This window comes from Myxocyprinus asiaticus, chromosome 38 (genome assembly GCF_019703515.2).
Source record: "Myxocyprinus asiaticus isolate MX2 ecotype Aquarium Trade chromosome 38, UBuf_Myxa_2, whole genome shotgun sequence".
NCBI lineage: Eukaryota > Metazoa > Chordata > Actinopteri > Cypriniformes > Catostomidae > Myxocyprinus > Myxocyprinus asiaticus.
The window spans coordinates 18,584,994-18,610,911 of NC_059381.1; the positions used below are offsets into that span (position 1 = coordinate 18,584,994).

At 38.5% G+C, this 25,918-nt stretch overlaps 1 protein-coding gene across 2 annotated transcripts in view; it reads right to left on the reverse strand.

The window, feature by feature from the left end:
• Positions 1–591: 591 nt before the first annotated feature.
• The window catches only part of zbtb16a (zinc finger and BTB domain containing 16a), a 153,913-nt gene continuing 128,586 nt past the window's right edge, over positions 592–25,918 (reverse strand). Inside the window, exons 5-7 of one of the 2 annotated variants that reach the window (XM_051677820.1) lie at positions 14,230–14,400; positions 9,035–9,202; positions 592–5,707 (exon numbers count right to left, since the gene is read on the reverse strand). In XM_051677820.1, coding sequence (XP_051533780.1) covers positions 5,478–5,707; positions 9,035–9,202; positions 14,230–14,400 — 569 coding nt within the window. In that variant the 3' untranslated portion in view covers positions 592–5,477. Of the gene's footprint in view, positions 5,708–9,034; positions 9,206–14,229; positions 14,401–25,918 lie in introns of both variants that reach the window. The other variant, XM_051677819.1, reaches the window with a different exon arrangement.

The window sequence follows — 25,918 nt, forward strand, 5'->3', positions numbered from 1 at the left end:
AATGTTACATTAGTGTTAAATGATCTTCCCTAAAGACATATTTACTGAGAAGATAAATTGGTATCACTTTACAATAAGATTCTGTAGGGCATTATTAGTTAATGCAATGTTTATTTTTTAACTATATTTATTAATGTTAATATTATACAATTATATTGGCAACAATTTATTTTGCAGTGTTTGTTACACATATTACAAGTTAATAACTATTATTAGTTATTAAAATGTTATTAACTAATAGTGTCATAATACAAATTAATACACAGTAAGTACACACTATTACTATATTATTACTAAGTAATTAGTAACTGAAGATAACTAAATACTGAATAACATGAACACTGTAAAATAAAGTGTGGCCATTATATTAAATTATACTATTATGTAACATATGTAGAAATTAACATCTAACAAGATTAATACATGCTGTTAAATTCTTGTTTATTGTTAGATCCTGTTAACTAATGTGTTATCTAATAATAACATATGCAACCTTATTGTAGTGTTAATAAATGTAAAGATATATTATCAGGTGATTTAACATTCATCCATAAAAAAGACCATTGCCAACACATGAAAAAGCCAGACAAACTTAAGTCCATTTTTTATTTTTTTTTTCTAACTGCAGATTTTAGGAATACAACTGAACATTGTTATTTTGAGACTCATAAATAAAAATAAAAGAAAAAATACAAAAGAAAAATCAAATCACTACAAAAAACAATCTACTGTTAGTAGGATGTAAAAAATATATTTCACTATTAAAGGCACAAAATTTACATAGTGACAACACTGAGAAGAAAACCTGCAGCATTCAATCTCTTTAAATTCTTTATTTTTTCACACTCCATCAGAGAACACTGAAATGTTACAAAGAGATGTGTACGATCCTACACCGAAAGAAAGACTACATCAGGAAACTGATGCCAATATCTGTAGCACGACACCCAGAATGTGCTACAAATAAAATAGCATGTTGCTGGAAAAGACAAAGGACCTTTGCAAAGCTCTACTGCAAATTAATGTTTTTTTTTTTTTTTTTTTTTTTTTTACAATTGTCAACAAACAGAAAGAAATAAAAATAATAATTGGGCACCTTCTAAGATTAGGCTAAGATTTGGTGCTGAGGTAGACGTAACTATAACAATTCAAATAATAATAATAACAATGAAAATAAAAACCCCACAAACAAAACACTATTTTTTTTAAAGAGCAACTGGACTGGCACTTGTGCTGTCACAAGAAAAAAAATTAAAATAAATCACAGACAAGCCAGAGAAGAGGGAGATACAGTACAGAGAGAGAATAGAAAAAAAGAGGGTGGGCAGAGAGAGAATGAAAAAAGGGAGAAAAGAGCTAGAGAGAGAGAAACTGCTTTGTTACATAAAAAGCTTTGTAACGCTTGGTCCATCAGGGCAATTGGTCCTCAGTGCTAATATATATATATATATATAAAAAGACAACGTCTTGGTGCTTTGTTACTCAAACAGTTTAGTTTTGACCTCAATGGCACATGCATAGCAACACAGCATGAAATGGCTACTCTTTCTATAGAACACCACACTGGAACACAGTGAGCCAACTCCAGGGATGCAATGATGACACTTGGCTTACTGTTTCCTTAAAATAAGTACTTTAACCAACAAATAAACATGTCGAGTAGGGGCAGTAACATCGCATCAACATCCAACAGAACGTTAAAGAGATGTTGTTAAAAGGTTTAATCAGCAAACCCGTTGCTGAGGTGGAAAAACATAGTAGTTAAAGAAAGTTTGATTCTCAAACGTGATTTTTTTTGTCCTTCAAAGCAGGATATTCATTGTAAAAAATGCACATATTCCAGTCCAAGGAATGTTTAGCTTGTTTACGTAACTTTTCTTCTTGAATTGTGTATAAAACACTACAGGACTTCAGCATTTGATCAGTTGCCAGTGGAACCACTGAAAAATACCAAATGGCAATTAATAATAATAATAATAAAAAAACAACTTCACTTTCACTTGGCTCAGTCCCTTGTCAAGCACTTCAAGTCTTTAAGTGAGGATACTCTTTTCCAATTCTGAGATCATCATGGCATCCCTGGAGCCCTGAAGACACCAATAATCATTTGAAAATACAGAAACTAAGCAGATATATGTGGACAATCTGTTGAACAACAGGTTCATTTAGGCACAACGATATTACAGAAACGTCATAGGATCATTGAGGGAAGAACTACATCAATGCCAATATTTTTTAATCACCATGAGAGAAAAGTGGCAAGGAACATTACTTTCGGATTAGTGCATTTGACACTAATGTGCTCTCACATACACACACACTAAAAAATAAAAAAGTAAAACTGATTTTTTGAGAACAATGACATTGGTAGGTGATGTAATATCTTGTATTGTTGCCACATATTGCAAACTCTGTTTTACCCATTTAATATCAGTTGACGTTAGCCATTCACAGAAAATATATATTTCGGCCTTAATCGTGGCGCTACTTGTTTTTAATTCTCACAGGGATATGAAATGTCCCCAAACTCACAGTGTTTTCCAGAAAACAATGGCAAGACACACAACAATTACATTTTCCTTTGATGCATCTCCCCATCCCTTCTTTTTTTAGTCACTTCAAGTACAAAAACAAAAAGTTGGCAACATGATTGTTTGAGATATTGTGTGCAATGCAATCGTCATTGGCATCACATCATTTTTTTCTTGTTATTTTCACAAAAGGAGTATGTGGCTGATTTAGTCCTTCACCTGCAATGTATTGACATCCAGAATGCAACATTTATCACTATAGGATCACACACTGTCCACCATTACCGAAGAGGAGCAAAGGCAAATGATTCAAACGAGAGAATAATGATGTAAAAAAAAAAAAAAACTACAAAGTTTTGCCCCGCTGAAACCTCAACAAATGGAAAAAGGGACTGACATTGAATACAAAAATATCACAATTTTATATATCAAATGGCCTCTGCTGGCTCTTGCTCAGGACTACACTCATATAAAGAAACATGTCAACTGACAGGATTTGTTTTTTTCTTCCTTTCGGCTTTGATTACTACTTGCAGTCCCAATTGTCCAACGCACAACAATGCACTGCTGCATATGACCTGTTCTTGGCGGTTCACGCTCTGCGAATCTTCTTTTTTCACATTACAAAACTACAATTCTATGCACATATTTTCAAGTTTAATGTTTTTTTTTACCCCAAACTTTAAAGTACTACAATTCACCTGTAACATGCACACACCTCCCAATTCAACTCCTACCCCAAACTTAAGGCTTCAAAAATCTCTTGTCTGCTCTTAAGGTAAAGTTTACAGGGGTCAGGGGGGACTGATAGGGAAAGTTTTTTTTTTTTTTTTTTTTTAACACTTTTCCTATAACCAGTTCTCACGTATCTTACCCTTTCATGCTTGTCGCTTACAAATTTGAACAGACAACACTTGAAAGTGTGAGATGAAGATGCAATAATGCAAACACAAATGAATGTGCTTTTGCAAAACAACAAAAAAAACTTAGAGGTAGCTTACAAAAATGATCAAACCCACAAGCTCTTCAACAAGCAGGGTTAGTAAAAAACGAACGTAAAAACAAAACAAAAACATAATACCAAGTTTGGTAAGATTAAAACACAAACAATGTTAACAAAAGACAAATCATCTCTCTTCACCATGGCACTTAATTTCTTAAGTCCTTAAGTACACGCTGCTTTTTAAATCTCCGCTGCTTGACACTGCACTTAGACGAACACAAGCAAACGAATCAAATATAAAACAAGAAAAAACAAAGAAAAAATTAAACCACTAGCACGAGGTCACAAAAAATGAGGTAATTCAAGTACAATGTGCTGAAGTTAATCAAGGTATAATAGGAAACACAGACAAAGCACAGGAACAAAACCAAAGAGTTGATCTGTTCGGTTCTCTCATGGACAGACCAAGCCTCGAATCACTGAACATTCAGATATGTGCGGACGAGCCCTGTATGTCATTGCCATTCTGTCTCCAAGCCACTGACAAAAGCAGCTTTAGTCATCATTTTGGTCTCTATAACAACAACACAAACAGTTGATTCGATGTCTAGTGTGAAATGGATGTTCTGTATGTATTGCCAAGTTACTCGCTTCAAACCGTAATGATTACTATGTGTTGAACTGATTTTCAGACCAGACATGGACTTAAACATGAGATAAGTGAAGAGCGAAAAACAAACATGTACACTGTGCATAAACGGATTATTTTGATCAATATAAACTTGAAAGGAAACATCAAACAAAAACTGTCATCGTGAGCTTGTAATATGCAGTATGAAGCTATGTGACTAGGCCAAGGAACCAAAGATTAAGCATTAAAAAAATAAAATAAAAATGAAGACATTGATGAGCAGAGTATTGAGAGCTTAGCTGATTTGTATGCTGGTTAAACCAATAAGCCTTTAATGATGTGAATCATATGGGAGATGGGAGGGATCTACCCACCAAGTGTCAGCCAGGCATTATGATTGTGTTTTGTGTGAAGCTTATGTCCCAGTTTGCAGTAATTGCAGTAATGACTCTGATGAACATGACAGTCCATATTTGCTGTTGTGTACATGACTGGTGCATCATTACTGACAGATCTAAGTGCTTTGTGCACCGACTCCACTGTTGCAATTACTCTGATAAAAGAAGATCAGCTATCAGAGATAAACAAGGAGAGGGTACAATGTCTCATTTACAGTGGAAGACAGTTATACTATTATGTACCAGTAGAGTGCGTCTTTTTAGAGTGAGTCAAAGGTTGAAATATTGTTGAAATGTGTTGATGTTAGAGTTATATGACTGATATAAAGGCATATTTGGATATTTAAAGGGATAATTCATGCAAAAATGAAAATCTTTTCGTCATTTATTCACCCTTATGTTGTTCCAAACCCATATGACTTTCTTTATTTCTTTCTCTTCCTGTCTTTCAACACAAAAGGAGATGTTAGGCAGAATGTTAGGGCCTGACAGCCTCAGTCACCCTTCACTTTCATTGTATGGAAAAAAAAATGCAATGAAAGTGAATAGTGACTGAGACTAGCATTCTGCCTAACATCTCCTTTTGTGTTCCATGGAAGAAATAAAGTCTTACAGGTTTGAAACAACATGAGGGTGAGTCAGTGACAACAGAATTTTTATTTTTGCGTGAACTATCCCTTTACTTGCCTGGGACATAAGCTGACGACTGATGTATAGAGCAAATTTCCCATATGAACTATACTATGAACAGATGAACATCTATAACACAATGCTGAGATACTGCGATACTGACGGGGTAAGATTTTGTTTTTAACGTTCTGCCTTTTTTATATTCCATCCTTTCCCATTCTGTCTTGCCCAGCCCCTGTGACAAACGTGCCTATTTGCCTTCTCTGTCCATTTCCTCCGCAGTGACAAGCTGACTGTGATTCCTTCCCACCCACTCCCCCTCCCCTCCTGTGCCCTACCCATCCTCAGACATAGCAGAGGTACAGGTAAGTTTTCTCTATTCTCCAGTCTGGAGGGATGTCTTCGGGCTTGTGACCCTTCATGTGCTTCTGCATGGCAGAGAGGCTGGGACAATACTCCAGGCAGATGGTGCACTGGTACGGCGAGGCACCATTGTGGGTGCGCAGGTGTTTGATCATGGCCGAGTAGTCCCTGGAGCGCTGGTGGCAAAGCTTGCACTCAAATGGCTTCTCACCTGCACAGAAAAGGGACAATGTCAGGACACTACAAGACACATCAGTTGAAATGTCTTTATGTTGTACTATGGTGGTTTTATTTTCATATTTGTTCACAGACAGGAATACTCATCGATAAGGACTCAGGAAGGTCAGGAATAAGATTAATCTATAGATATTCAGTGCAATGGCACATAACAGAGGCAACAGTAATTATTGTAGTGATAGAATATTTAACTCGTTCTGTTTTGTGAGGAAATTCTTAAAAACAGTTTTGTTTGGGGTAAACATTTTTTTAAAAAAAGACCCGTTAGATTACATTAGAGAAACAGCGCACCTCCCTTTTGATTATAAACCTGAACATTGACAGAGGCTTGTTTTTTCCACACTGAACACAAGCTTTTATAGTAGCATTTAATCTGGGAAGAGCGCCAGCTATATGCCAGTAGTGATCCTATTCTTTTTACAGCAGATATAAAATAAACCTCTAATTGGAATTTATAATTACTAACATATTGTATCTGTTTGAAACAAATACAAAAATCATGGTTTTTACAGTACACATGTAAAAGTCTTTGTCTTAAGATGGTTATTTCATATGTTCTGCTTTAGTTTGTCAATAGGAAATATAAATGGTAGATTTCCAAACATTCTGTTTGCAAATAGAATAGAATAGAAGTAGAACAAGGAGTCCTGCAACAAATGGCATCCCACAGAGCCTGGACTCAACATCATCGATTCAGTCTGGGATTACATGAAGAGACAGAAACAATTGAGACAGCCTAAATAGATAGAAGAACTGTGGCAAGTTATCTAAGATGCTTGGAACAACCTATCTGCCAAATACCTTGCAAAACCTTGATTGGTGCTGTTTTAAAGGCATACAGTAGGATAGTCATAAAAAATATGGATTTCGTTTTTTTATTTTTATTTTATGTTAATGTTAACTGCACTCTGTTTGAAGTTAACTGATAAATAAAAAATATTTGTGCCATTATATTTTAAATAGTTTTTTTTAAATTTTTTTAAATACAGCTGATAAGTCTGTCTGGCATTTGAAAAATGAACAAAAAAAATCCCATATAGACTTTCATTGAAAAAGTCCCCACACATATCTAGGGATAAGGATATTATAGAGACTAGAGATGGTTCTGATTTGGGCCAGTAAATAAACATCTAGCAACCACCCAAAATCTTAGCATTAAGTAAATATATATTAAGTAAAAGTATAAAATGTAATAATGTATAATGTAATATAAATGTAATAAAATAACAGGAGGGTTGACAATACTGACAAGACGCATACAGAATTAACTGATCCCACACCTTTTGACCAATGAAATTCCATGACTTTTCAAGTTATCCATGATAAGGATCGGAAGGACTGAAAGGATTTTTAACCAATGAAATTTATAGACAATATAGCAGAGAATAACTAGAAAAATTATATTCACTATTATATTATAGTTATATAATTATATTAACTTTTTTGGATTTTTATTCATTTTCATGACTGTCACAGGCCTGCAAAACACAATTTTTAAATTCCCTGATATTCCCAGGTTTTCCAGGTCAGTGGTGCTTGCTGAGGCAAACATCATAATTACTATAGCTCATACTAAGTGTTAGGAAATTAAACAAAATTTCCCCTGTTGCCCAAGTAATAAACTTTAGCAAGCAACTTATCTGTTTGTGCTATGGACAAGAAATATACCTCAAATCAAGTTGATTGTTGTGATCAGACTTACAATATTCACTCAAAAAGGGTGGAAAAAATCCCATATACTGTATACTGGCCACAGAGTATCACAGAAACTCGGGGGTGTGCACTTTTGGCTTGAGACTGTAAGCAACCTCCTAACAATGCCCTAAAAACCATTCAGAACACCTTAGCAATGGTGAAAGTTGTCAGGAAACCTCAAACATTATGGTGCAGATGAATGCAAAAGTGTTTTCGGTGTGAATGGCCTCTAAGATTTAGAACAAACCACAATTTGTTCCTCAGTTCAGAAGCTTGTCTGAAACGTCTTAAAGATATGGTAAAGCAAGGCTCAGCACATTTGGCCTGACAGTGGAAAACAAGTCAACTAAATGACCTTTAAAAATGTCATTAGGGAAAGTGCTGATAAGCTAAAGATTGAAGAATGCTCATGTCCGGTGAAGGCATCCTGCGAATGCAAAGACAGTGCAATGTTTGTTCTGGTCTTCCATTTGTTTAACCGCAGACTGGAGGAACCTTGACCTTAGTGGTTCAAGCAATGTCATGTCCGTGTGCGTATGCTTATGCAAAGGCTCTAATGAGACAGTCATTAAACTGTCAGGACTCCTGTGGTAGACACACGTGTGGTCAGTATACTTTAACTGCACTGTAAACAGGGCAGCCTCAGATAACCAGAAAATAATGAATTGCAAATGGAGCTTAGTTATTGATTGGCCATTGACAGCACCGGGGCTGCCAATGTCGATGCTTTATCAAGCAGTTCCATTTTGCGTGCGGTGGCCTTTGACTGTGAGCTTGTCGTTGTTTATGTTATCTCTGGAGCTCTGTGCCCGCCACCAAGGCCCTGCCCCCTACCCCACCCAAAGACGTCAATTATTTGACAGGCTTCCTATATAGTGTGGCTTAACAGCATCGTTTTTGAGTGGCAGAGAGGAGGAGAAGGTCTGGTGCCCATTGTGTGCATCCGGGAGACCAGGTCTCTACAGTACGCCACTAATCTCCTTGTCAAAGAGTGAGCTGACAGCACTGGAAATGGTCTGCCCTTTGGTGAGGGCTTTACAGAGCACTAAGACCCCAGAATCAATCAGATTTTAGCTTTACAAGAGTAAAGGGGGCTCATTGCACTGGTCTGATTATTGAAGCCAATGGGGGACAAACAGAGGTATGGTTTGTGCTTGCATCTGCGATCTAAAAGACCTGATATGAAGATCACTCGCTGACACGAATGTCAGAAAGCTGACATGTTAAAGTCAATGAAAATTTTCATTCGCAACCCATTTTACATCTGTAATGTGACGTATTTTAAAGTGAAACAGGATATTCAATGAGAAATATATCTATGCATATATATATATATATATATATATATATATATATATATATATATATATATATATATGTAATAAATTGCACAGATAAATTGTTTACAATGAGACCAGGAGCATGCATTAAGACTAAATAGGGTAAATTTTGATTTCATGTTAGCATTAACAGTTATGTAGTCTGGCTTAGAAGTTTTCCATTTGTAAGTCGCTGTGGATAAAACATCTTCTTAATGACTAAACTTAAATGCATTTTGATTTGCTGTTAGGCAGAGGCTGGATAAACAGGGAGTGGTGCACAGTACCTGTATGGACACGGTAGTGGGTCTCGAGCTGGTGTTTGAGGCTAAACTTCTTGCCACAGCCGTTACATTCATAGGGCTTCTCTCCGGTGTGGATGCGCTTATGTCCCTTCAGTGTGCTCTCGTCTCGGAAGCAGCTGCCGCAGAACTCGCATTCAAACGGGTGGTCACCTGCTGGACAGAGACCTGATTATATGTGGTGTAAGCAAGTCAATGTTACACTTGCAACAACTGTTACAGCTGGACTTGCATAAACCCTTTGCCCTTGTACACTGTCCTCAACTTCAAACAGAATCATACTCTACAATTGTGCCAATGAGGTGGACATACAAAAAAGGTAAATAAAAGACAATTAAAATTCAAGCCAGCAAGCATAAGTGAAGAAACGAAAGAATAAACAAACCACAGAAAGAAAAAGAATAGCAACCGAAAGAGAGAACGAACAAAACAAACAACAAAAGATAGAACAAAAGAAGGAAGAACAACAGAAGAAAACAAATGAAAGAAACATAAGAAATGAGAAGGAACAAATAAAAATGAGAAAGAAAAAAGGATAATAGAAAAAGAACGAATGAAATGAAAGAATTAACAAAAGAAAACAAATGAGAGGAACAAAATGAGAAAGAACAAAAAAAGAACAAAAAACAAGTGAGAACGAAAGAAAGATTTAACAAAAATGATGAATGAAAAACAGACAAAGAAAAAATTAAAACAAACGAGAGAAAGTACAAAAACAAATGAGAATGAAGAATAAAATAAAAAGAAAGAACAGATGAAAGAATTAAAAGAATGAAAAATAAAAACAGAGATATAACGGACGAACGAAAGAACAAAAAATTACAAATGAAAGAAAAAAAAAATTTAAGAAAGAAAGAAAACAAAAGGAAATAAAAGAACGAAAGAAAGACCGAGCGAGCTCTGGTCAATGATCCAAGCAATTTTCTCTGAAACTGAATTTGCTAAAGCACAGGATAGCCTATAATATTTATTTTAAATCAAGCAATTACAAGCTCTCAGAACAATATCACCAATTGCCTGTTACAAGTGATCTTTTCAATGGCCTCCTGTCTTCTTGCTGGCTAGACGTTCATTGTAATGGATATTCAGAGGTCAGTAATCAGTGATATTATGATATTCAAGGGTGTTTCTTTTCCCCGCTCTCTTCACTAATTGTGTTCCTGTGTCTCACAATCAGCTACCCATACATCATTCTCTCCCCGTACAGATGCACGACTCCGCCAGCCGTGTAATGTTCCCCATATTTAATGCATTTCACTTCTGTGCTGAGGGTTTTAGTCATCGTCAATGACCTACGCGTTTCATTATCTGGCTGTCCGAGCGGCACCGTGCCTGGGAATAAATTGCATTTCTCGTTATGTACTGTCATGCTCAGGCTCTCGCCACCTCCCGTTACCAGACAATGTCAATTTCCTCAGGCACGTTTCGTGGGGAGATGCAGCTAAATGCTTAACATTTACAACACTGCTGTTCTGGCTCTGTCTGCAGTTTGGCAGTAACAGGAAGAAAAAAAAAAAAAATCAGAAAAACAGAAAACAAAATGCATTCCAGAAATCAATAAAAGTGGCAGTATTTATTTGTCTGCATGAAGTTATCAGTCGCTACCGATGTAAGAAATTTTGCACTTTCAAATGCCTCCTCTGCAGCAGAGATCACAATCCATCACGCTCCGTGGCTGCTCTCTGGCACGCGCCAAGAATTGTAATCTGCCAAATTCACCAGACTTTAAGCTAGCGCTTCAATCTAAGATTTGTGCACTATAGCCTACAGACTTCTCATCGCAAATGTCCATGAGTTAAAAAGCATCTTTAATCTTTATTTGACTAAATAATCTGTTACAGCTCTCTTCTGATACCACAAGGCACAAATTCATGTCGTAAAACAAGCTGGATATTTTTTTAGGCTACCTTTTATGTAAATGCAGTGTGTCGCTGCTATAAACAGAAGGCAATCTGCTTATCAAATTCTGTTTGGCGGCTTAGCTTTTGTTTGGAATACATTAAGCTTTGAGGCAGTAAAGATACAAGATGATAGATCAAGAATCTGTCACTGAGCACGTGTTCCTCTGTTTCTTTCTGTGTCTGTCTGCACGTCTGTTGGCTGGGAGGCACAAAGAGGGCGGAAGATACACTTGGGAAGCTCGGGGGCTGCCACCTGCGTCCCTGTGCCCCAGGGGAGTGCTGTGATGGCGGTGTACCTGGCCAGGGTCTGTGGGCACTGCCTGTTGCCTGGCAGGGCCGATGCTTAGGTTAAGACAGGGGCAGACTTCATTATACAATAAGCAGCGTAAATCAAGGATCCATCACTGCCAGAGTCTCGACTGGCCTGCGCTATCAAACACAGCTGCAAACACAAAACACCCGCCGCAGATGGAAAATGGTCTCCGAATAAAACACAAGCGCAGAACAACAACGGAATATTAACGAGGCATGGCCGGCAGTGTGTAGAATCGGGCTGGGGGGGGGGGTGAGGGGGCTGCCATGATTATCAGCCCTAATGGATGCCAGCATTAGCTAGCACGGTGTGTGTTTGTAAAAATACACATGCAAGTACATTCAAGAAAAGACATTCCTCTCTAAAATCGTGAGTATAATCACTCTATGAAGCTCTGTTAGAATTGGTTCTGCATCAGAATTTAGACTGAGGTGTAATAAAATAAAATGTAAGCTTAGGTTTGAATTACTCACTAATGACTGTGTGGTCACCTAATCACTCATTTAAGTTATTTTCGAGTGGGTACCACCACACAGCGACCAAAATTAACACCAATCACCAAATGAGAGTAAAAATAGCCTTTGGCGAGTAAATTAAACTACTAAACGAATTACTCTGGAGCTTTATTAGAACCTACAAGATTAAATAAATCTCAAATTCTAAGAATGATAATCTGAATCTTGCTTATGTAAGTGAAGGGCATGATTCAAATCAAAGACATACAAACCTTCTATCTGTGGCAATTTGCAAGGTAGCACTTTAACCGGCAAGTAAAAGGAAGTTTTTAATAGGAAGTTATATAGGCAGGACTTTTTATATACTCCAGAACTTTACCGATTATTGATCGCATAAGCCACCAAAATGAAAATATGAGGAACAAAATCACTGTTTTTTTGTTTGTTTTTGTGACAGGTGCATGCGTATGATGCTGCGAATGACATAATGATCTGCATTGTTTGTTACTAATATGGAAAAGACAGCTAGAAAATTCCCATTGTCATTGGGACAAAACATATATTTTTAATAACAACAATGCAAAAATACAATTTCATGGCTGGTAAGAAATAATTACAGCAATTCACCTGCCATTGGCAGGTATGTAGATTTAAAGGGCTAATTCTCCCAAAAATGAAAATTATGTCATCATTTACTCATCCTCATGTTGTTTCAAATGACAGCCTCAGTCACCATTAACTTTCATTGTATGGAAAAGAGATGCAATGAAAGTGAATGGTGACTGGAACTAACATATCTCCTTTTGTTTCCCATGGAAGAAAGAAAGTCAAACCGGTTTGGAACAACATGAGGGTGAGAAGACAGTATTTTCATTTTTGGGTAACTATCTCTTTAATTTTGGGTCAGGGTGCCACTAATGGTGAACTGGCATGGAGAAAACAGGGAAACATGGAGCTCTCACTCTCCATTGTTTCTCCAGAGGAACATCAATATGCTTATAAAATCAGTGACTCTTTCCAGCATAAAAAAAACAAAAAAAAAAACAGAATGAATGAGATTAAAAAAATGAAAGCAGAATTAAATGCGAGTAGCGTCTCTTCTTCTTATGTCCTCCTTTTAAAAACATCCAAGACTTATTTTTGGTGGTGGTTGCAAGTGCCAATAGCAGTTTTTCCCTTTCAGCTCCTTGACAAAAACCCCACATCACATTAAACGGGTGCTTGCTGCTGCTCATTGTAATTTAATACACGCCTACAGAGAATTAGGTTCAAACTAGTGCGACGCTGTGCCACCACTGCTCTCTCCCTCCACACATCTGCGCCAAGGCAGGCATTTGATATTTATGCATGCGGGCGGGAGCATCGGCATGTTGTCTCTGATGTGTGGCCTGGTGCGGACGAGCGAGTACAGTAAGCTCTCCGCCGCCTTGCACCCAATAAGAGCCAGGCGGAATGTAAACAGGCTCATCTCCCCACTTTCGCTTCAAATATTCATCCCAACCACCACCGAGTAAAGTAGCTCTGACACGTCAGGCTGTTATTTAAGGTCAGAGACGAGGCGGAGAAAAGACTTTCTGGAGAAAATGGGATTTATTTCCAGCGTCTCATATTCAGAGACAGTATTGGAGACTGTTCCTTGAGTCGCCTCATCTGCTCAGCCATTTGTCTGGTCACAGGGGGATGGAGCAGGAAAATAGCGGGTTTAGCCTTACTGGGGATGGTGATATCAGTGCTGTCACAAGCCATCACAGCACTATAGCCTTTTGCTAAATGACACATCACTTCAGCCTGCTATCTTCATTCCATCCACCTCCGTCCAGAAGGTGCTGATGTTTGATGGGATGACAGGTGAAAAAAGGAAATGCATCGACAGTACTGGGATCCTGATTTAAACACTACAGGGATCACTGCATGTTTAAAATTATCATTCGGTTTGACAGATGTGCATAAAACATCAAAGCACAAAATTAGTATGTATTTTTGGTGCGTTTAAGAAATGTGGTTATGATCCTAAGGCATTATGGAGTCAGTTTAATGCTCAAATGCATGACATTAAGCACCCCATGAAATCAAACTTTGAGTTTTGTGTTTTTTTAACCCATGCTAGTGTATTCTTAAAAGTTGACAAAATTAACCTTTAGGATGCGTTTACATTTTACTATCTTTCTCTCTGTATTGATGACTTATCTTGGACCACACAGGTTTTTGTCCAATCAAAAGCACTCTAGAATGAGAATGCCCTTCCCCCTAATAGCCCCTACAACTGACTAGCAAGTAGCAAATCATGATTAATGGCTGTGATGTAACTACAGCCTATTGGCCATTTAAAAAAAAAGGACGATATGCCCTGCCCAAATTTCCTGTTTCAAAATGAAATTTCCTGTCAACACAGGAAAGAAAACTGCGCTCGTTAAGTGATTTCATGGGGTCTATAAGAAGTATGGACACTAAAGAAACAGAGCAAAAGTTAACTATTCCAACTATATATGAGTTAAAGAGCTGATCTGAGACCTGTATGTGAGCGGAGATGGCGTTTGAGTGCGGTGTGGCTGGGGAACGTGCGGTTGCACTCGCTGCAGATGTAGCTGCGAACGCCTGCGTGAACCTCCATATGCTGCTGCAGAGCCGTCTGTGTCTGGAATCGCTTCCCGCAGAGCAAACAGAAGATGGCCATATCTGATCCTGAAAACAAATAGAGAAATTTTAGTACAAAACCATTTACAGTATTCATGTTCCATCCCAGCCTAATTTGCAAAGACAACTATAAGTAAGCCGCTTTTAAGTTGATTTACTCAGTGTTACACTGTGGCTCTGTGGTGTTTTCAAAATATTGCTCTGTTTGAGCATCATGACCAGCCCGAAATAGCAACATGGGATGGGGCTATCTGTTTGGTAGGGGGAGTTTTAAGGAAACCTGTCTGTAACAATCATTATTTTTGCAGTTTCGTTTGGTGATGCTAGTGACAGAGAAATTACAATCTCAAGAGTAAAAAAAATGAGTGAAAAGTGAATCTGGTGTTCACTGTGCGAAAAATGCAAAAATTTCATTTAGAAAATACACAAGTGTCTCGGTGGATCAATAGAAGAATCTGATTCAGTATCAAAGGATTAGAGATTCACATATAATCTGATGCAACAAGAGGCCAGCAGGCAGATAAGGCCAATGACCGTAAAACACCTGGAAGTAATATTAACAAATCAAGGAAATCTCAGCAACAATCACTGCACACACCTGGGTGTTTAAACAGTTAAAAGGTGCAAAGTGAGCAATTTCTCTCTCTCCATGTCTCTCTCTTTTTCTTTTACTCTTATAGACACACTCACACTTCACACTTTTTTCAATTATCAGCCTGCAGAAAACTCTTGGGAAAGTGGGAGTGTTTTAAGCTCTGCTTCTGTTTCATGAGACGATAACACATCTTTGAGGCAAAGATGTCACTAATTTAAAAATCTATGAGGAGCCCCAGTCTCATGTTCCTAAAGCTCGATCAATCAGCATTTGCTGGAAAAAAAGAGAAGGGAGCGATTGAGAGAATGAGAGGAGTTAGAGGTGAGCGAGAGAGAAACAAGGAGCGCTGTTATTAAATCTGAGACAGTGCAGCTGAATTGTGGCTGCTTCTCTGCAAATAAATACTGACAACCCTCTGGCTTTCTCTCTGCCCAAATGCCTCCCTCTCTCCCCTCTTTCTTTCCTACAACTGTCTCCTCCTGTAATGGCTCCTAACTTCTCTTGGTTTATCAATGAAAAGGGGGGCTATTGATTGGGACTGATTGTGGCAGGATCTACCAAAGAACTTGGGGACAGTGACAATATAATAATATAACGTAAAGTTTTGTTTCAAGGGCATCATACACCATTTTTTTGCCCTATGCAGGTAAAAAAAAAAAAAAAGTTACTAAATGGTTTTTAACCATTAAGTAAGATGTGACAAAATGTAAACATGTGCATGGGTGATTTGTTCCACAGCAGGTTTTTTTTTTTTTTTACCCAAATTTGTTTTGTGTGTGTGGAAATTTCAAAATCTACTCGGCTTAAAAATCAAATGGACATGACACTTCTGGTCTGGTGTTTGGTGTTATTTATATCTGTTGCACATCCAGAAGGTAAATAAGGAATTAAAGGTAAAAGGCTGTCAAAACGTATAAAAGTGCAAACATTTCTTTAGGGGATGGATGAAGGGAGATGAAAGACAGGAGAAAGTAGGGGAGGGGGGTGGGAGGAAATGCTGTGTGGAATGTGAGAGGTTAGGTGGACTCTGACCCAGGGAGATCAAGGGTCTGGATAGGGCAGAGGAAAAGACTAAGCCACATCACCAGTGCTGTTCCGGGATTGCTCTTAAAATCCCATATTATTGGTGACTGAAAGAGTTAATGAAGATAATTCGCCCACTTTTCTTCTCGTATTGTCCCCTTAGGAATGCCCAACCAGTGACCTTGTACTGTGGGGGCGTAATGGTTTTAATGGTACATTAATTGGAAATTTAGCTAGTTTTTGTATGTGTGTGTGCAATTATGTATTCAAAGCATCCTAGGCAGACGACTTTTTCCACACTTTGCCTAAATATATCTTGCATATAATTAGGTGGCAAAATAAAGTACATTCATTAACCTGATTAATTTTAAACCAACAAAGACCTTTGTTGGTTGGAGAATACATATTTTAATATTTTGATACAGAGGCTCAATTTCACAGTTTAAAACACCAGAGGAGAACTGCAGGAAAAAAATGGGGATATAGGGGGTATTTACAATTGGTCACTTCATGCTTTTGACTGATCAGATTGCAGTCCGATTGAATAAGCACATTCCATTTACAATTGGCCACATCGTGTCTCCGCCAAACTGATATAAATCCGATCTTCAATTCCCATGCTATATGTAAATAAAACATTCCGTGATTATGCTAATACCGGGCAGCGAATTTAAAAGATGTGATTGATTATTTGATTCCAAGTAACTTTGCCCAGTGCGCGTGTGTCTGTATGTGTGCACGCTGTGTATTTTTCTCCTCGGGGCTTGTCGTAGGTAAGTCGCGTCATGTGCATCAGCTGCACTTATTGTGGTGTTTAGTTTCCGTTTTCATCAGCAATCTGAAAAAAAAAAAAGTCCTCTCTCTCCAACAACGTGCATCCGTTCCTTTCTTTGTTATTATTTACTGCACGACACCAGCCATATGCAAATGCTCAGTGACAGCTGTGACTGTGATGTTTTGCTTTTTTTCCCTATGCTGATGTAGTGCTGTTTAATCATTTAACATTTAATCATGTTTTTTCACCATCAGATGAATCCCAAATGATTATGAATTCTGTTTCCATTAATGGTAGGGTAAAACATATCAAAGAAATCTCTGTTGTGGAATTTAGGCTGTTGTCTAATTACACTGTACACTCAAACTAATTCCTTACCTTAATTGAATGTAAGAATTTTTTTTTTTATTTAAGCAATTTTTTTATGTTACTTCTAATTAATTCAGTTTCATTACACGTCATTTAGTTGGATTATGTCAAATCATTTTACTCTAGTTTATTTAACTCAACTTTATTAGGTTAATCAAACTTCATTTTTGTATGTTGGTCTAATGTAATTAATTAATTTACTAAGGTTTATTTAATTAATTCTCTTATGTTGGCTCATATTAATTAGTTTTTTTTACTCATTAGTATATGCCAAGTGAGCAAGTGTAAGGACAATGAAACTGTTGCACTGTCAGTTTGATAGCAACTGCTTATAGAGCTCAGCAGCATTCAAATCAAACATCACTTGAAAGTGAAAGTGCAAGTCCATCCTCAACCAGAGCACAAACACCAGTCTTCACCACAAAGGTAACCCCACAAACTCCTTTTACACTACTTTTAAAAAAGGATAAAACAGAACAATAAACATGAATAAACCTTGTTATTATCTTACACAAAAATGCATAAAATAAGACTTAGTTTCAACATTTGTTCACACCATCCAGTCCCCTGCAAAGCATGCTGGGAAATTGAAATCCCCTGGCCAGTTTCATCAATGCTACAAAAAATATTCATGTAGACCTTACTCAAATGGATTAAGTCAACTTAAATTTTACAAATTTAATTGAATTTAACGTAATGGATTTAAGTTAAAACAAAATGAATTGAATTGTGTTGCTTTAGTTAACAACCTGCGAAACCCTTTTTTTGGGCGTACTATCCAGCCAAGCAATATTCACATATTTTATTCTTAACAGGATTTACAGTTCACCTTTTAATGCATTTCTCAGGTGGTAAATACACTTTCTTTGAAGAAAAAACACTATTTTAGGAACAGAACAGGAGAAGGGCAGGGGGGACAGCTGATAAAGTGGCAGCCATGAAGGAAAGCACAGTGTCCATGTGATTGGTGTTAGCCAGAATTAAGTGTTCCTCAGTGTGAAGTAAAGAGCATCAGAAGTAAATGGTCTGGCTAGGAAGAAAGTCTACTGTGAGAAACTGAAGGGCAAGGCAGAGAAAAGAACGAGAGAGAGAGAGAGAGAGAGAGGCTGACCCAGTCGCCTCTATTACAGTGCAAAATTGAGTTGGACAAAGTGACACCTGGATAGAGGACTGCTTTTGCTGCAGCTGCCTGCTGCTGAGTTTTGGCATAATTTACCTCCACTCCCATGTCTATTTATAAGGGCCTTTTGGCTCTATCAAAGTGTTAAGTTAATGGCCCTAAAAAGGCATTGGCCGTTACTTAAAAGTGGGTGCACTATGCCATTTAGGTGTTAGGGGTGTTCTGCTTGTGTTCACTACTATTAGATCCAACCTCCTTGAGGGTTGTTAGGGATTGTGTCCGTACCATGCCTGGTCAGAAGATTGCTTGTGGGACAACCAGAATACCATGTCTAGCATAGTTTGACACAAAAATTACTTAAAAGTTAAGTCTGTAATTTTTGCACTACTAATGAAATTGCACAAATTATTACTCCCTCTGCCATTGGTCCAAGGAAGAAAAAATGTCATAATGATTTGGAACAACATGAGGGTGACAATCATTTTTGTGTGAACTATACCTTTAAGATGCAGTACGGCATCAAAGCAATATTGGAGTTTGTACTCAAACAAGTTGAACGGGGCTGTGATTAAAACTTAATGTGAGTGTTAGAAGACGTAACTGTGTTTCCCACAGGGCTAGTGTCTGCACAGCGAAACCCCACATCGAGTGTGCATGTCGTTCTAAGCTGGTGGGACCAAAGACAATTAGCTTGCTTTTCAATTCGTTGGTGTTGATGGGATTCAAACTCCCGCAGCTCTGTGTTGGCACTGCGCTGAGGTGTGATGTCACCTGTTGCTCAGCGAAGAGCTTGCCATGATGTCATCTCAGAGTCCTGAAGTTGCGCTCGGAATGTGGCTCCTTGTTACCTCATTAAGTTCACAGTATGCAGGTGAACTGTCATGTCCAATGCGACGTGTATACTTCCCAAGGTTGTCTGATGGGTGAGGTGTGATGTGTGTATTCGGACAGGTATTATATTTCTGCCCAGGCTTGTGCATACAAACAAACAAACATGTATAGAAATAACCCAGCTGAAAAAAATATTAAAAAGCTGGTGTTAAGCTAACCAGCTGAAAAGAGTCCATCCAAAACCTCTCTAAAGCCATCAAAACGGACCAGGCTGGGAGACCAACTAACCAGTTTAGTCTGTTTTACGTTTGTATTTGTACCAGCAATTAAAGTACAGTCAGCCGGTTATTATCGACAGTTCATTATCCCACTTACAGTATAACATTACAGTAAATAAACAAATGGATATGAAATATTGATTTGAGTTGAAGAAAGAGACCATGAAGTGATATGAGAGACATGAAACTAGCACAGCTATGTAGGAAACCTTGGACAATTGTACAGTTTTGATATAGTTGGGCAGTCATTATACTAAAATATCAGACCATAGAAGGCCTTGACTAACCAATCAAAATCAAGTATTCCAGAGAACTGTGTAGTAAGTATATATGATAAGGTCCTTTTAAGTCATAACATTTTAAAATAAGTTACTGTTTTAAAGCTACAATGGAAGGAGACATGCAGACAGACTGATTAGATGTGTCTGCAAAGCATATAAGCTTGTGTCATAAGTGAAAGCTGGGAAAGCCAGTGCCATGGAGTATATATACACTAAGACTGTATGGTATGCTTGAGGCTTGTGAGAGAAGTCTGGGTCTGACAGCAGGAGGGGGTGAGGGGTCAGGGGGGCAGCTGTATAGGGCAGGTGGGGGTAGGGATGCCGGGCGTTTTGGGCCAGAGGGGGCCTTGGCAGCCCCGCTGTGTCTCGGGACAATGGGTGCTCGCAGGGGCTCAGAAGAGCAAGACAATATGGTAAATACTGGTGCCAAAACTACACACCCCTTTTACATATGAGGGGGTGCACTCTCAAAGAAAGCCCAAATATTTAGTCTCACAATTAGTATAATGTGCAAAACACAGAACTTTGGCTCAGTGTGAAACAGGGCCATCAATAGAAATTTACCATTTCCCACTGCGCTCGCAAGCAAGCATATCTGTGTATAGCACGCCATACTGAGAACATTAGTCACAAAATCCCCTTAGAGCTGGGTAATGATTTTCAAGGGGACTGCATCTTAATTATAAGTGGGATATACAAATGAGCATCATAGGGTGCATTACCGAAGGGCTGGTCTATGCTCCATCCTGCATTGCAGAGAAAAGCCACATCTAAAGGTTTTCTGACCCATTCATTTCCACGGTAACGTAATGCTCAGTGAAAACCAAGCAACAAGGGGTCTAACGTTTGCACGCCGATCAGAGAGAGCAGAGAGGCTTTGTTCAGACAGCAACATTTATTTATTTTTTGGCATATCCGAATTAGTTTGATTGTCTGAACAGCAAAAAAAAAAAAAAAAAAAAAAAATAATCAAAATTCCCAACATGAAATCAGACTATCAATAAGATTAAAATATGATTCTTTACACCCTGTCAACACTGGACGCGTCGACGCAAATGTTCCAAATAGTTTATTTATGTTGTTGGCAGTAGTAGCAGCAGTGCATGCAGCGCAAAATGGAATGGGTCACCCGTTTACTGTCAGCGCGACGCAACCGACACTTCCAGTGTAAACAACATCATTGATTATAATGGGTTCTATTGCTTTTTGATGCGAAGCGCTGCTCAAGCCCAGCGTAGACAGGGTATCAATGCAGACATCAAGCAGTTTTTCATCATTTGGAATGCATATGTAATGTAACACAGTACAAATATTAATAATACAAAATAATAAAATTACAGCACGCAATATTATCTGGAGCTGTCTGAACACACGCTCTTTCCTCAAAACGAACTATGTTTCATTTACTATGTAGTCAAAAGTGAATGAGAGACCTAGTTATTGGTTTTTGACACAGTACATGATTATCATTGAGTTGAGTACCGGGGCAAGATGACATGATAGACATGAGCAGAAGTAATATTTCAGTCTCTTTCCAGACTGACAGCAAATCTCAGTTAATGTAACAAAGAGTCTTTTTGACATTGTGCAGACATTTATATCATAACTTTAGCAACTGACGTAAATTCACCTGATACTTTTTCTTTCTTTCTTACTAACTAACTAACTATCTATCTATCATACAAGCTAAATTAACTTAGATAGCAAAATTAAATATTATGACTTTGATTTAAGCATAAATCTAACAAATTTAGTCTATGCTTTAAAAAAAAAAAAAGTAATTCAAGATATATTCTCTTACAATAAGTAATTATCTTGCATAATTTTGCTTCTTACATACATGTACAGTATCTTTGTAACACTTTACAATAAGGTTCAATTTGTAAACATTAGTTAACAACATTAGTTTACATGAACTAACAATGAACAATAATTATTCAGCATTTATTAATCTTTGTTAATGTTAATTTCAACCTATACTAATACATTTTTAAATCAAAAGTTGTATATGTTAACATTAGTTAATGCACTATGAACTAACAATGAACAATTTTTTGAAATGAAATATTAAAAAACATATCGTTCATTGTTAGATCAAGATATCTACTGTATTAACTAATGTTAACAAATGGAACGTTATTGTAAAGTGTTCAGGATCCTTAGATATTTTCACAGGAAAACAAGACAAAAATACTGATAAAGAACATGATTTTTGCAATGTTCAAAATAACAGTGCAGACAGTCAGTCCTAAAGATCAGATTCGAATACCAAATCAGATTTGTGTGCAGTTTGAATACTGCTAGAGAGTCTTTTTTTCTCCTCAAACATGGTTGCAGAGGCAGTTTCTGGTACTTAGAAAGGGAGAGAGAGAGAGAGAGAGTGAGAGAGAGTGAGAGTGAGAGATGAGAGAGAGAGAGGGCAAAGTAGCGAGAGAGATGGATAGAGAGAGAGCGCAAAGTAGCGAGAGAGACGGATAGAGAGAGAGAGCGCAAAGTAGCGAGAGAGACGGATAGCTAAAGAGATGTTCCATGAGTATTTCTATGATAGAGTGCTACAAGCAGCTGGGAAGTCAACAGGTAAAAGCTGTTCCAGCGGCCGTGTGTGTGTTTGTGATGCGATATGTCTACAGCCTCTCTCTGGGTTGGGGGGTCAGCGACTGACAGCTTTGGTCTGGAATACAGAGCGTGACAGCACAGAGCGCTGACTTAATGCATTCAAAACGCCTCTGTGCCTCTGACAAAAAAGCAAAGAAAAGAGCTTCAATGAATTGTTTATTGATTTAACAGGAGGAAAGATGGTGAGACGTGAGATGGTGAGAGAGGGAGAGCGAGGCAGAAACAAAATAACATTTTGTGTGTTACTATCAAAGTGTTATTGATCTCCGAAGGTCTGCCTCACAAATAAATGACACCCCGACAGGGGGATGTGCAAAATACGCTATTTGATTTAACGGGTTTTCATCTCAAGTGGTGGCTTTTTCAAATGAGAATTAGAATGGCAGACTACACTTAAAAGCCTTAACTTGATGCTTTGAAGGGAAGGAGAGAGAGAAAGAATGGGGACAGCGAAACCTCTGTTAAACCCCTTAAGAGATTACTTTTCATTCAGAGGCTGGTACCTTTCCAGACTTTGCACCAATAATAGTTACTGATAATTCACTTTCATGTCGGGCAGCCACAGCGAGATGCAGCATTCTCAGATAGATTAATGCCACCAGATGTCATTGTAGAAGCCATATTAATTACCTCTAGATAATGTCATGGAACCATATTGTTTCTCCAGTGTCCATTTAGACAGAGAAAATGTCTTCATCACTCACAAATGCACATGGAAGAAATTGGCCCTATTGACTTTGACAGGTGTTGGAGGCAGACTCTTCATAATTAAGTAAGCTTTCAACACTCGCCCGACGTGACTGCAAAGAGGATTCGGTAAAACCAATTGTGGTTTATGACAGCTGCATGGTTCGCAGAGCTGGTGGAAAGCAATGGCAAAACGCTGATCTGAGATCTGCCATGTTTCCTTCTTGGTTAAGGTGACACTGTGTCTATTGAAAGTGAATAATGATGCGTTGTGATGAAGGTCCAAGGTGCATGTAATCTCAGAATGTTTACTAACATGGACCAATCAGCTGTAAGCTTGATGCTAGAATTCAGTAATGGCAAAATGGTTGAATATTTATGTATCCAATTTTTTTCAATGGAAAACCATTGGTATTAAAATTCACTAATAATTTTGGTATTGCTACAGCTAAGTATACATATTAAGAAACAAAACATGATTTAAATGAGCAGATCGGAGAGCAGAAACATCAAGAGCTGGCTTTGATGTAAGTCAAAAGCTATTTAAATATATAGCAAATCAAATTCATAGCAATACATGCACACATATGATATGTATAAATACAATTATTTTATTTCAGATGGATGGGGAAAATACATTGGCTGGATTAGCTCTGCTGCATTTCAAAAACAGAAATGGGGCGTCAGTATATTGAATGTCATGACGCGACGCGACAGACACTGTGCCATTGATGGACACAGTCAGTGCATTTACATGTGCAGGTACAATCACGTGCATGTAAAAGGTTCTCACTCTTTTCTGTTTCAGTCATCTGAAAACTGTTTGCAGGAATAGTATCATTTATGAGAATGCTGCAAATGACTTTAGACCTTCTCAGGAGGTGCTCGAAGTTTTGTATGATTTATTTCCACAGAGCAGTTCGCGCTTAACATGCATTGTGAACGCAACTCTGCAGGTTCACTTTATAGCCTATACATGTGTATACAACCTAAAGTTCACCTTGAACCTAAATTTATTTATATTTAAATTATTATTATTATTATTATTATTATTATCACATTATTATTATGTTTTACATTTATCATTGTTTTTAGATCTTAAGGTGTATTAGTAATGTTCCATCTGTTGTAGACAGATACTTGCGTGACAGCATATGGAAAGGTGGTAATTTACGATTTGTTGACCACTTCGTTATTTAATTGCTTTTTCGTTTTGTTTGAAGTGCAATTTGAATTGAGAAAAATCTTTGGGTTTCAATAAATGTAATTTTAAAAGCAAAACCAACAAAGCAAGAATAATCGAGGGGGGTTGAAGATGTAATCGGATATTGCGATATTTTTAAAATAAAAATATTGTGAACATATTCCTTGCATATCACCCAGCCCTAGTATACATGACAAAATGCATAATGAAATATTTCAAAAACGTCAAATACACGTTACACATCACCTCTGTCTTTTGGAGCATGCATGAGCACAGCACAGAGGCAAATTGTGTTCTGAGTAATATGTATACATGCTGGATGAAGCCAATCTACAATTGCATTATCTAGGTCTGTTAGCCTGACAGTCTGTTAGCACAAATCAGACTGGTAAAATTTCAGTAGGACTGAAGCATTTACATTGTGTTTACAGGCTGGACGAAGCCGAACTACAATTGCCTTACTTAGGTCTGTTAGTCTGACTTGCACAAATCGGACTAAAGCATTTACATAAATTTGTTTAAATGCAGGACGAAGCCAAGCTACAATCGCATTAGTCCGATTTTGCAAAAATCAGACTGTTAAAATTACAGTTGTGCTAAAGTGTTTACATGACATTGCAAAAAGGTATGGTCTTTTTGTTTTGACGTGTGGGTGGGGATCACCTAGGGTCTATATTTGGAGAGTGTGATGAGGAGGAGGGCGGGACCGGGCTGTGAGGTCAAACACCCAGCCCTGAATCGGGTTAATCAGCCGGGAGGGGGATAAAGACGAGCCGGAGGCGCCAGTTCGAGAGAGAGAGAGGGCCACATGCATCCACTCTGTGTGTGTGTGTGTGTCTATGTGTTTGTGTTGATTTGAGTTCATTTATGTTATTAAAACTGTTTAGCCAGTTCCCGCCTCCTCCTTGCCCACCTTTACCTGTTATGCTGGTGCCGAAACCCGGGAAGGAGGAGGGATGCACTGTGGTGGAGTACTCGCCGCTGCCACCCGCCACGGGAGTAGATGCTGCCGTCTGCCTGGGGACGGATGGGTCGCTGCTGGCCGCCAAGAGTCGGAGGAACCTCTGTCATCCGCTGAGAAAGGGGAGGAGCCGTTCCATCCGCCAGAGGTCGGAGTGGCAGCTGAGGACCAGGTGACAGCATGTCTGGGGACCGGCGAGCTAGTTTTCTCTCTCTCTCCTCTTTCTCACTCTCTGTCACTCTGCCTCACTCTTTCCCTTTCCCTCCCCTCGTCTCTTCCAGGGCTCCAGAAAGGTGGGTTAGACCTGCCAGCAGACACGGCCGGAAGGGCAACAACCTCCCTCCAGGAAGGGAGGGAGTACGTCATGCCGGGGGTTTACCCGGCCTAAGTCGGGCGATGGAGGTGTGAGACGAGGAGGAGGGCGGGCCCGGGCCGTGAAGACACATGCCCGGCCCTGAATCGGGCTAATCAGCATGGAGGGGGATAAAGACGAGCCGGAGGTGCCAGTTCGGGAGAGAGAGAGCCACATGCGGCCACTCTGTGTGTGTGTCTGTGTGTTTGTGTTTAAGTTCATTTATGACATTAAAAGTTACATTGACTGTTCAGCCGGTTCCCGCCACCTCCTTGCCCATCCTTTACCCCATTACAGAGAGCCGCCACTTTGAGTCATCCTCACTGCCTTGATGGATGAAGTGATAAAAGATCACAGTAACACTGGAATTTATGAGTGGATCCACCCCAGTGTTAGGTCTACAAAAGATGTGGTGTCACTTTAAGAGTGAAGAATTTACAGTGCGCGGCTGGCCCTTGCCTTGGATGAGGATAG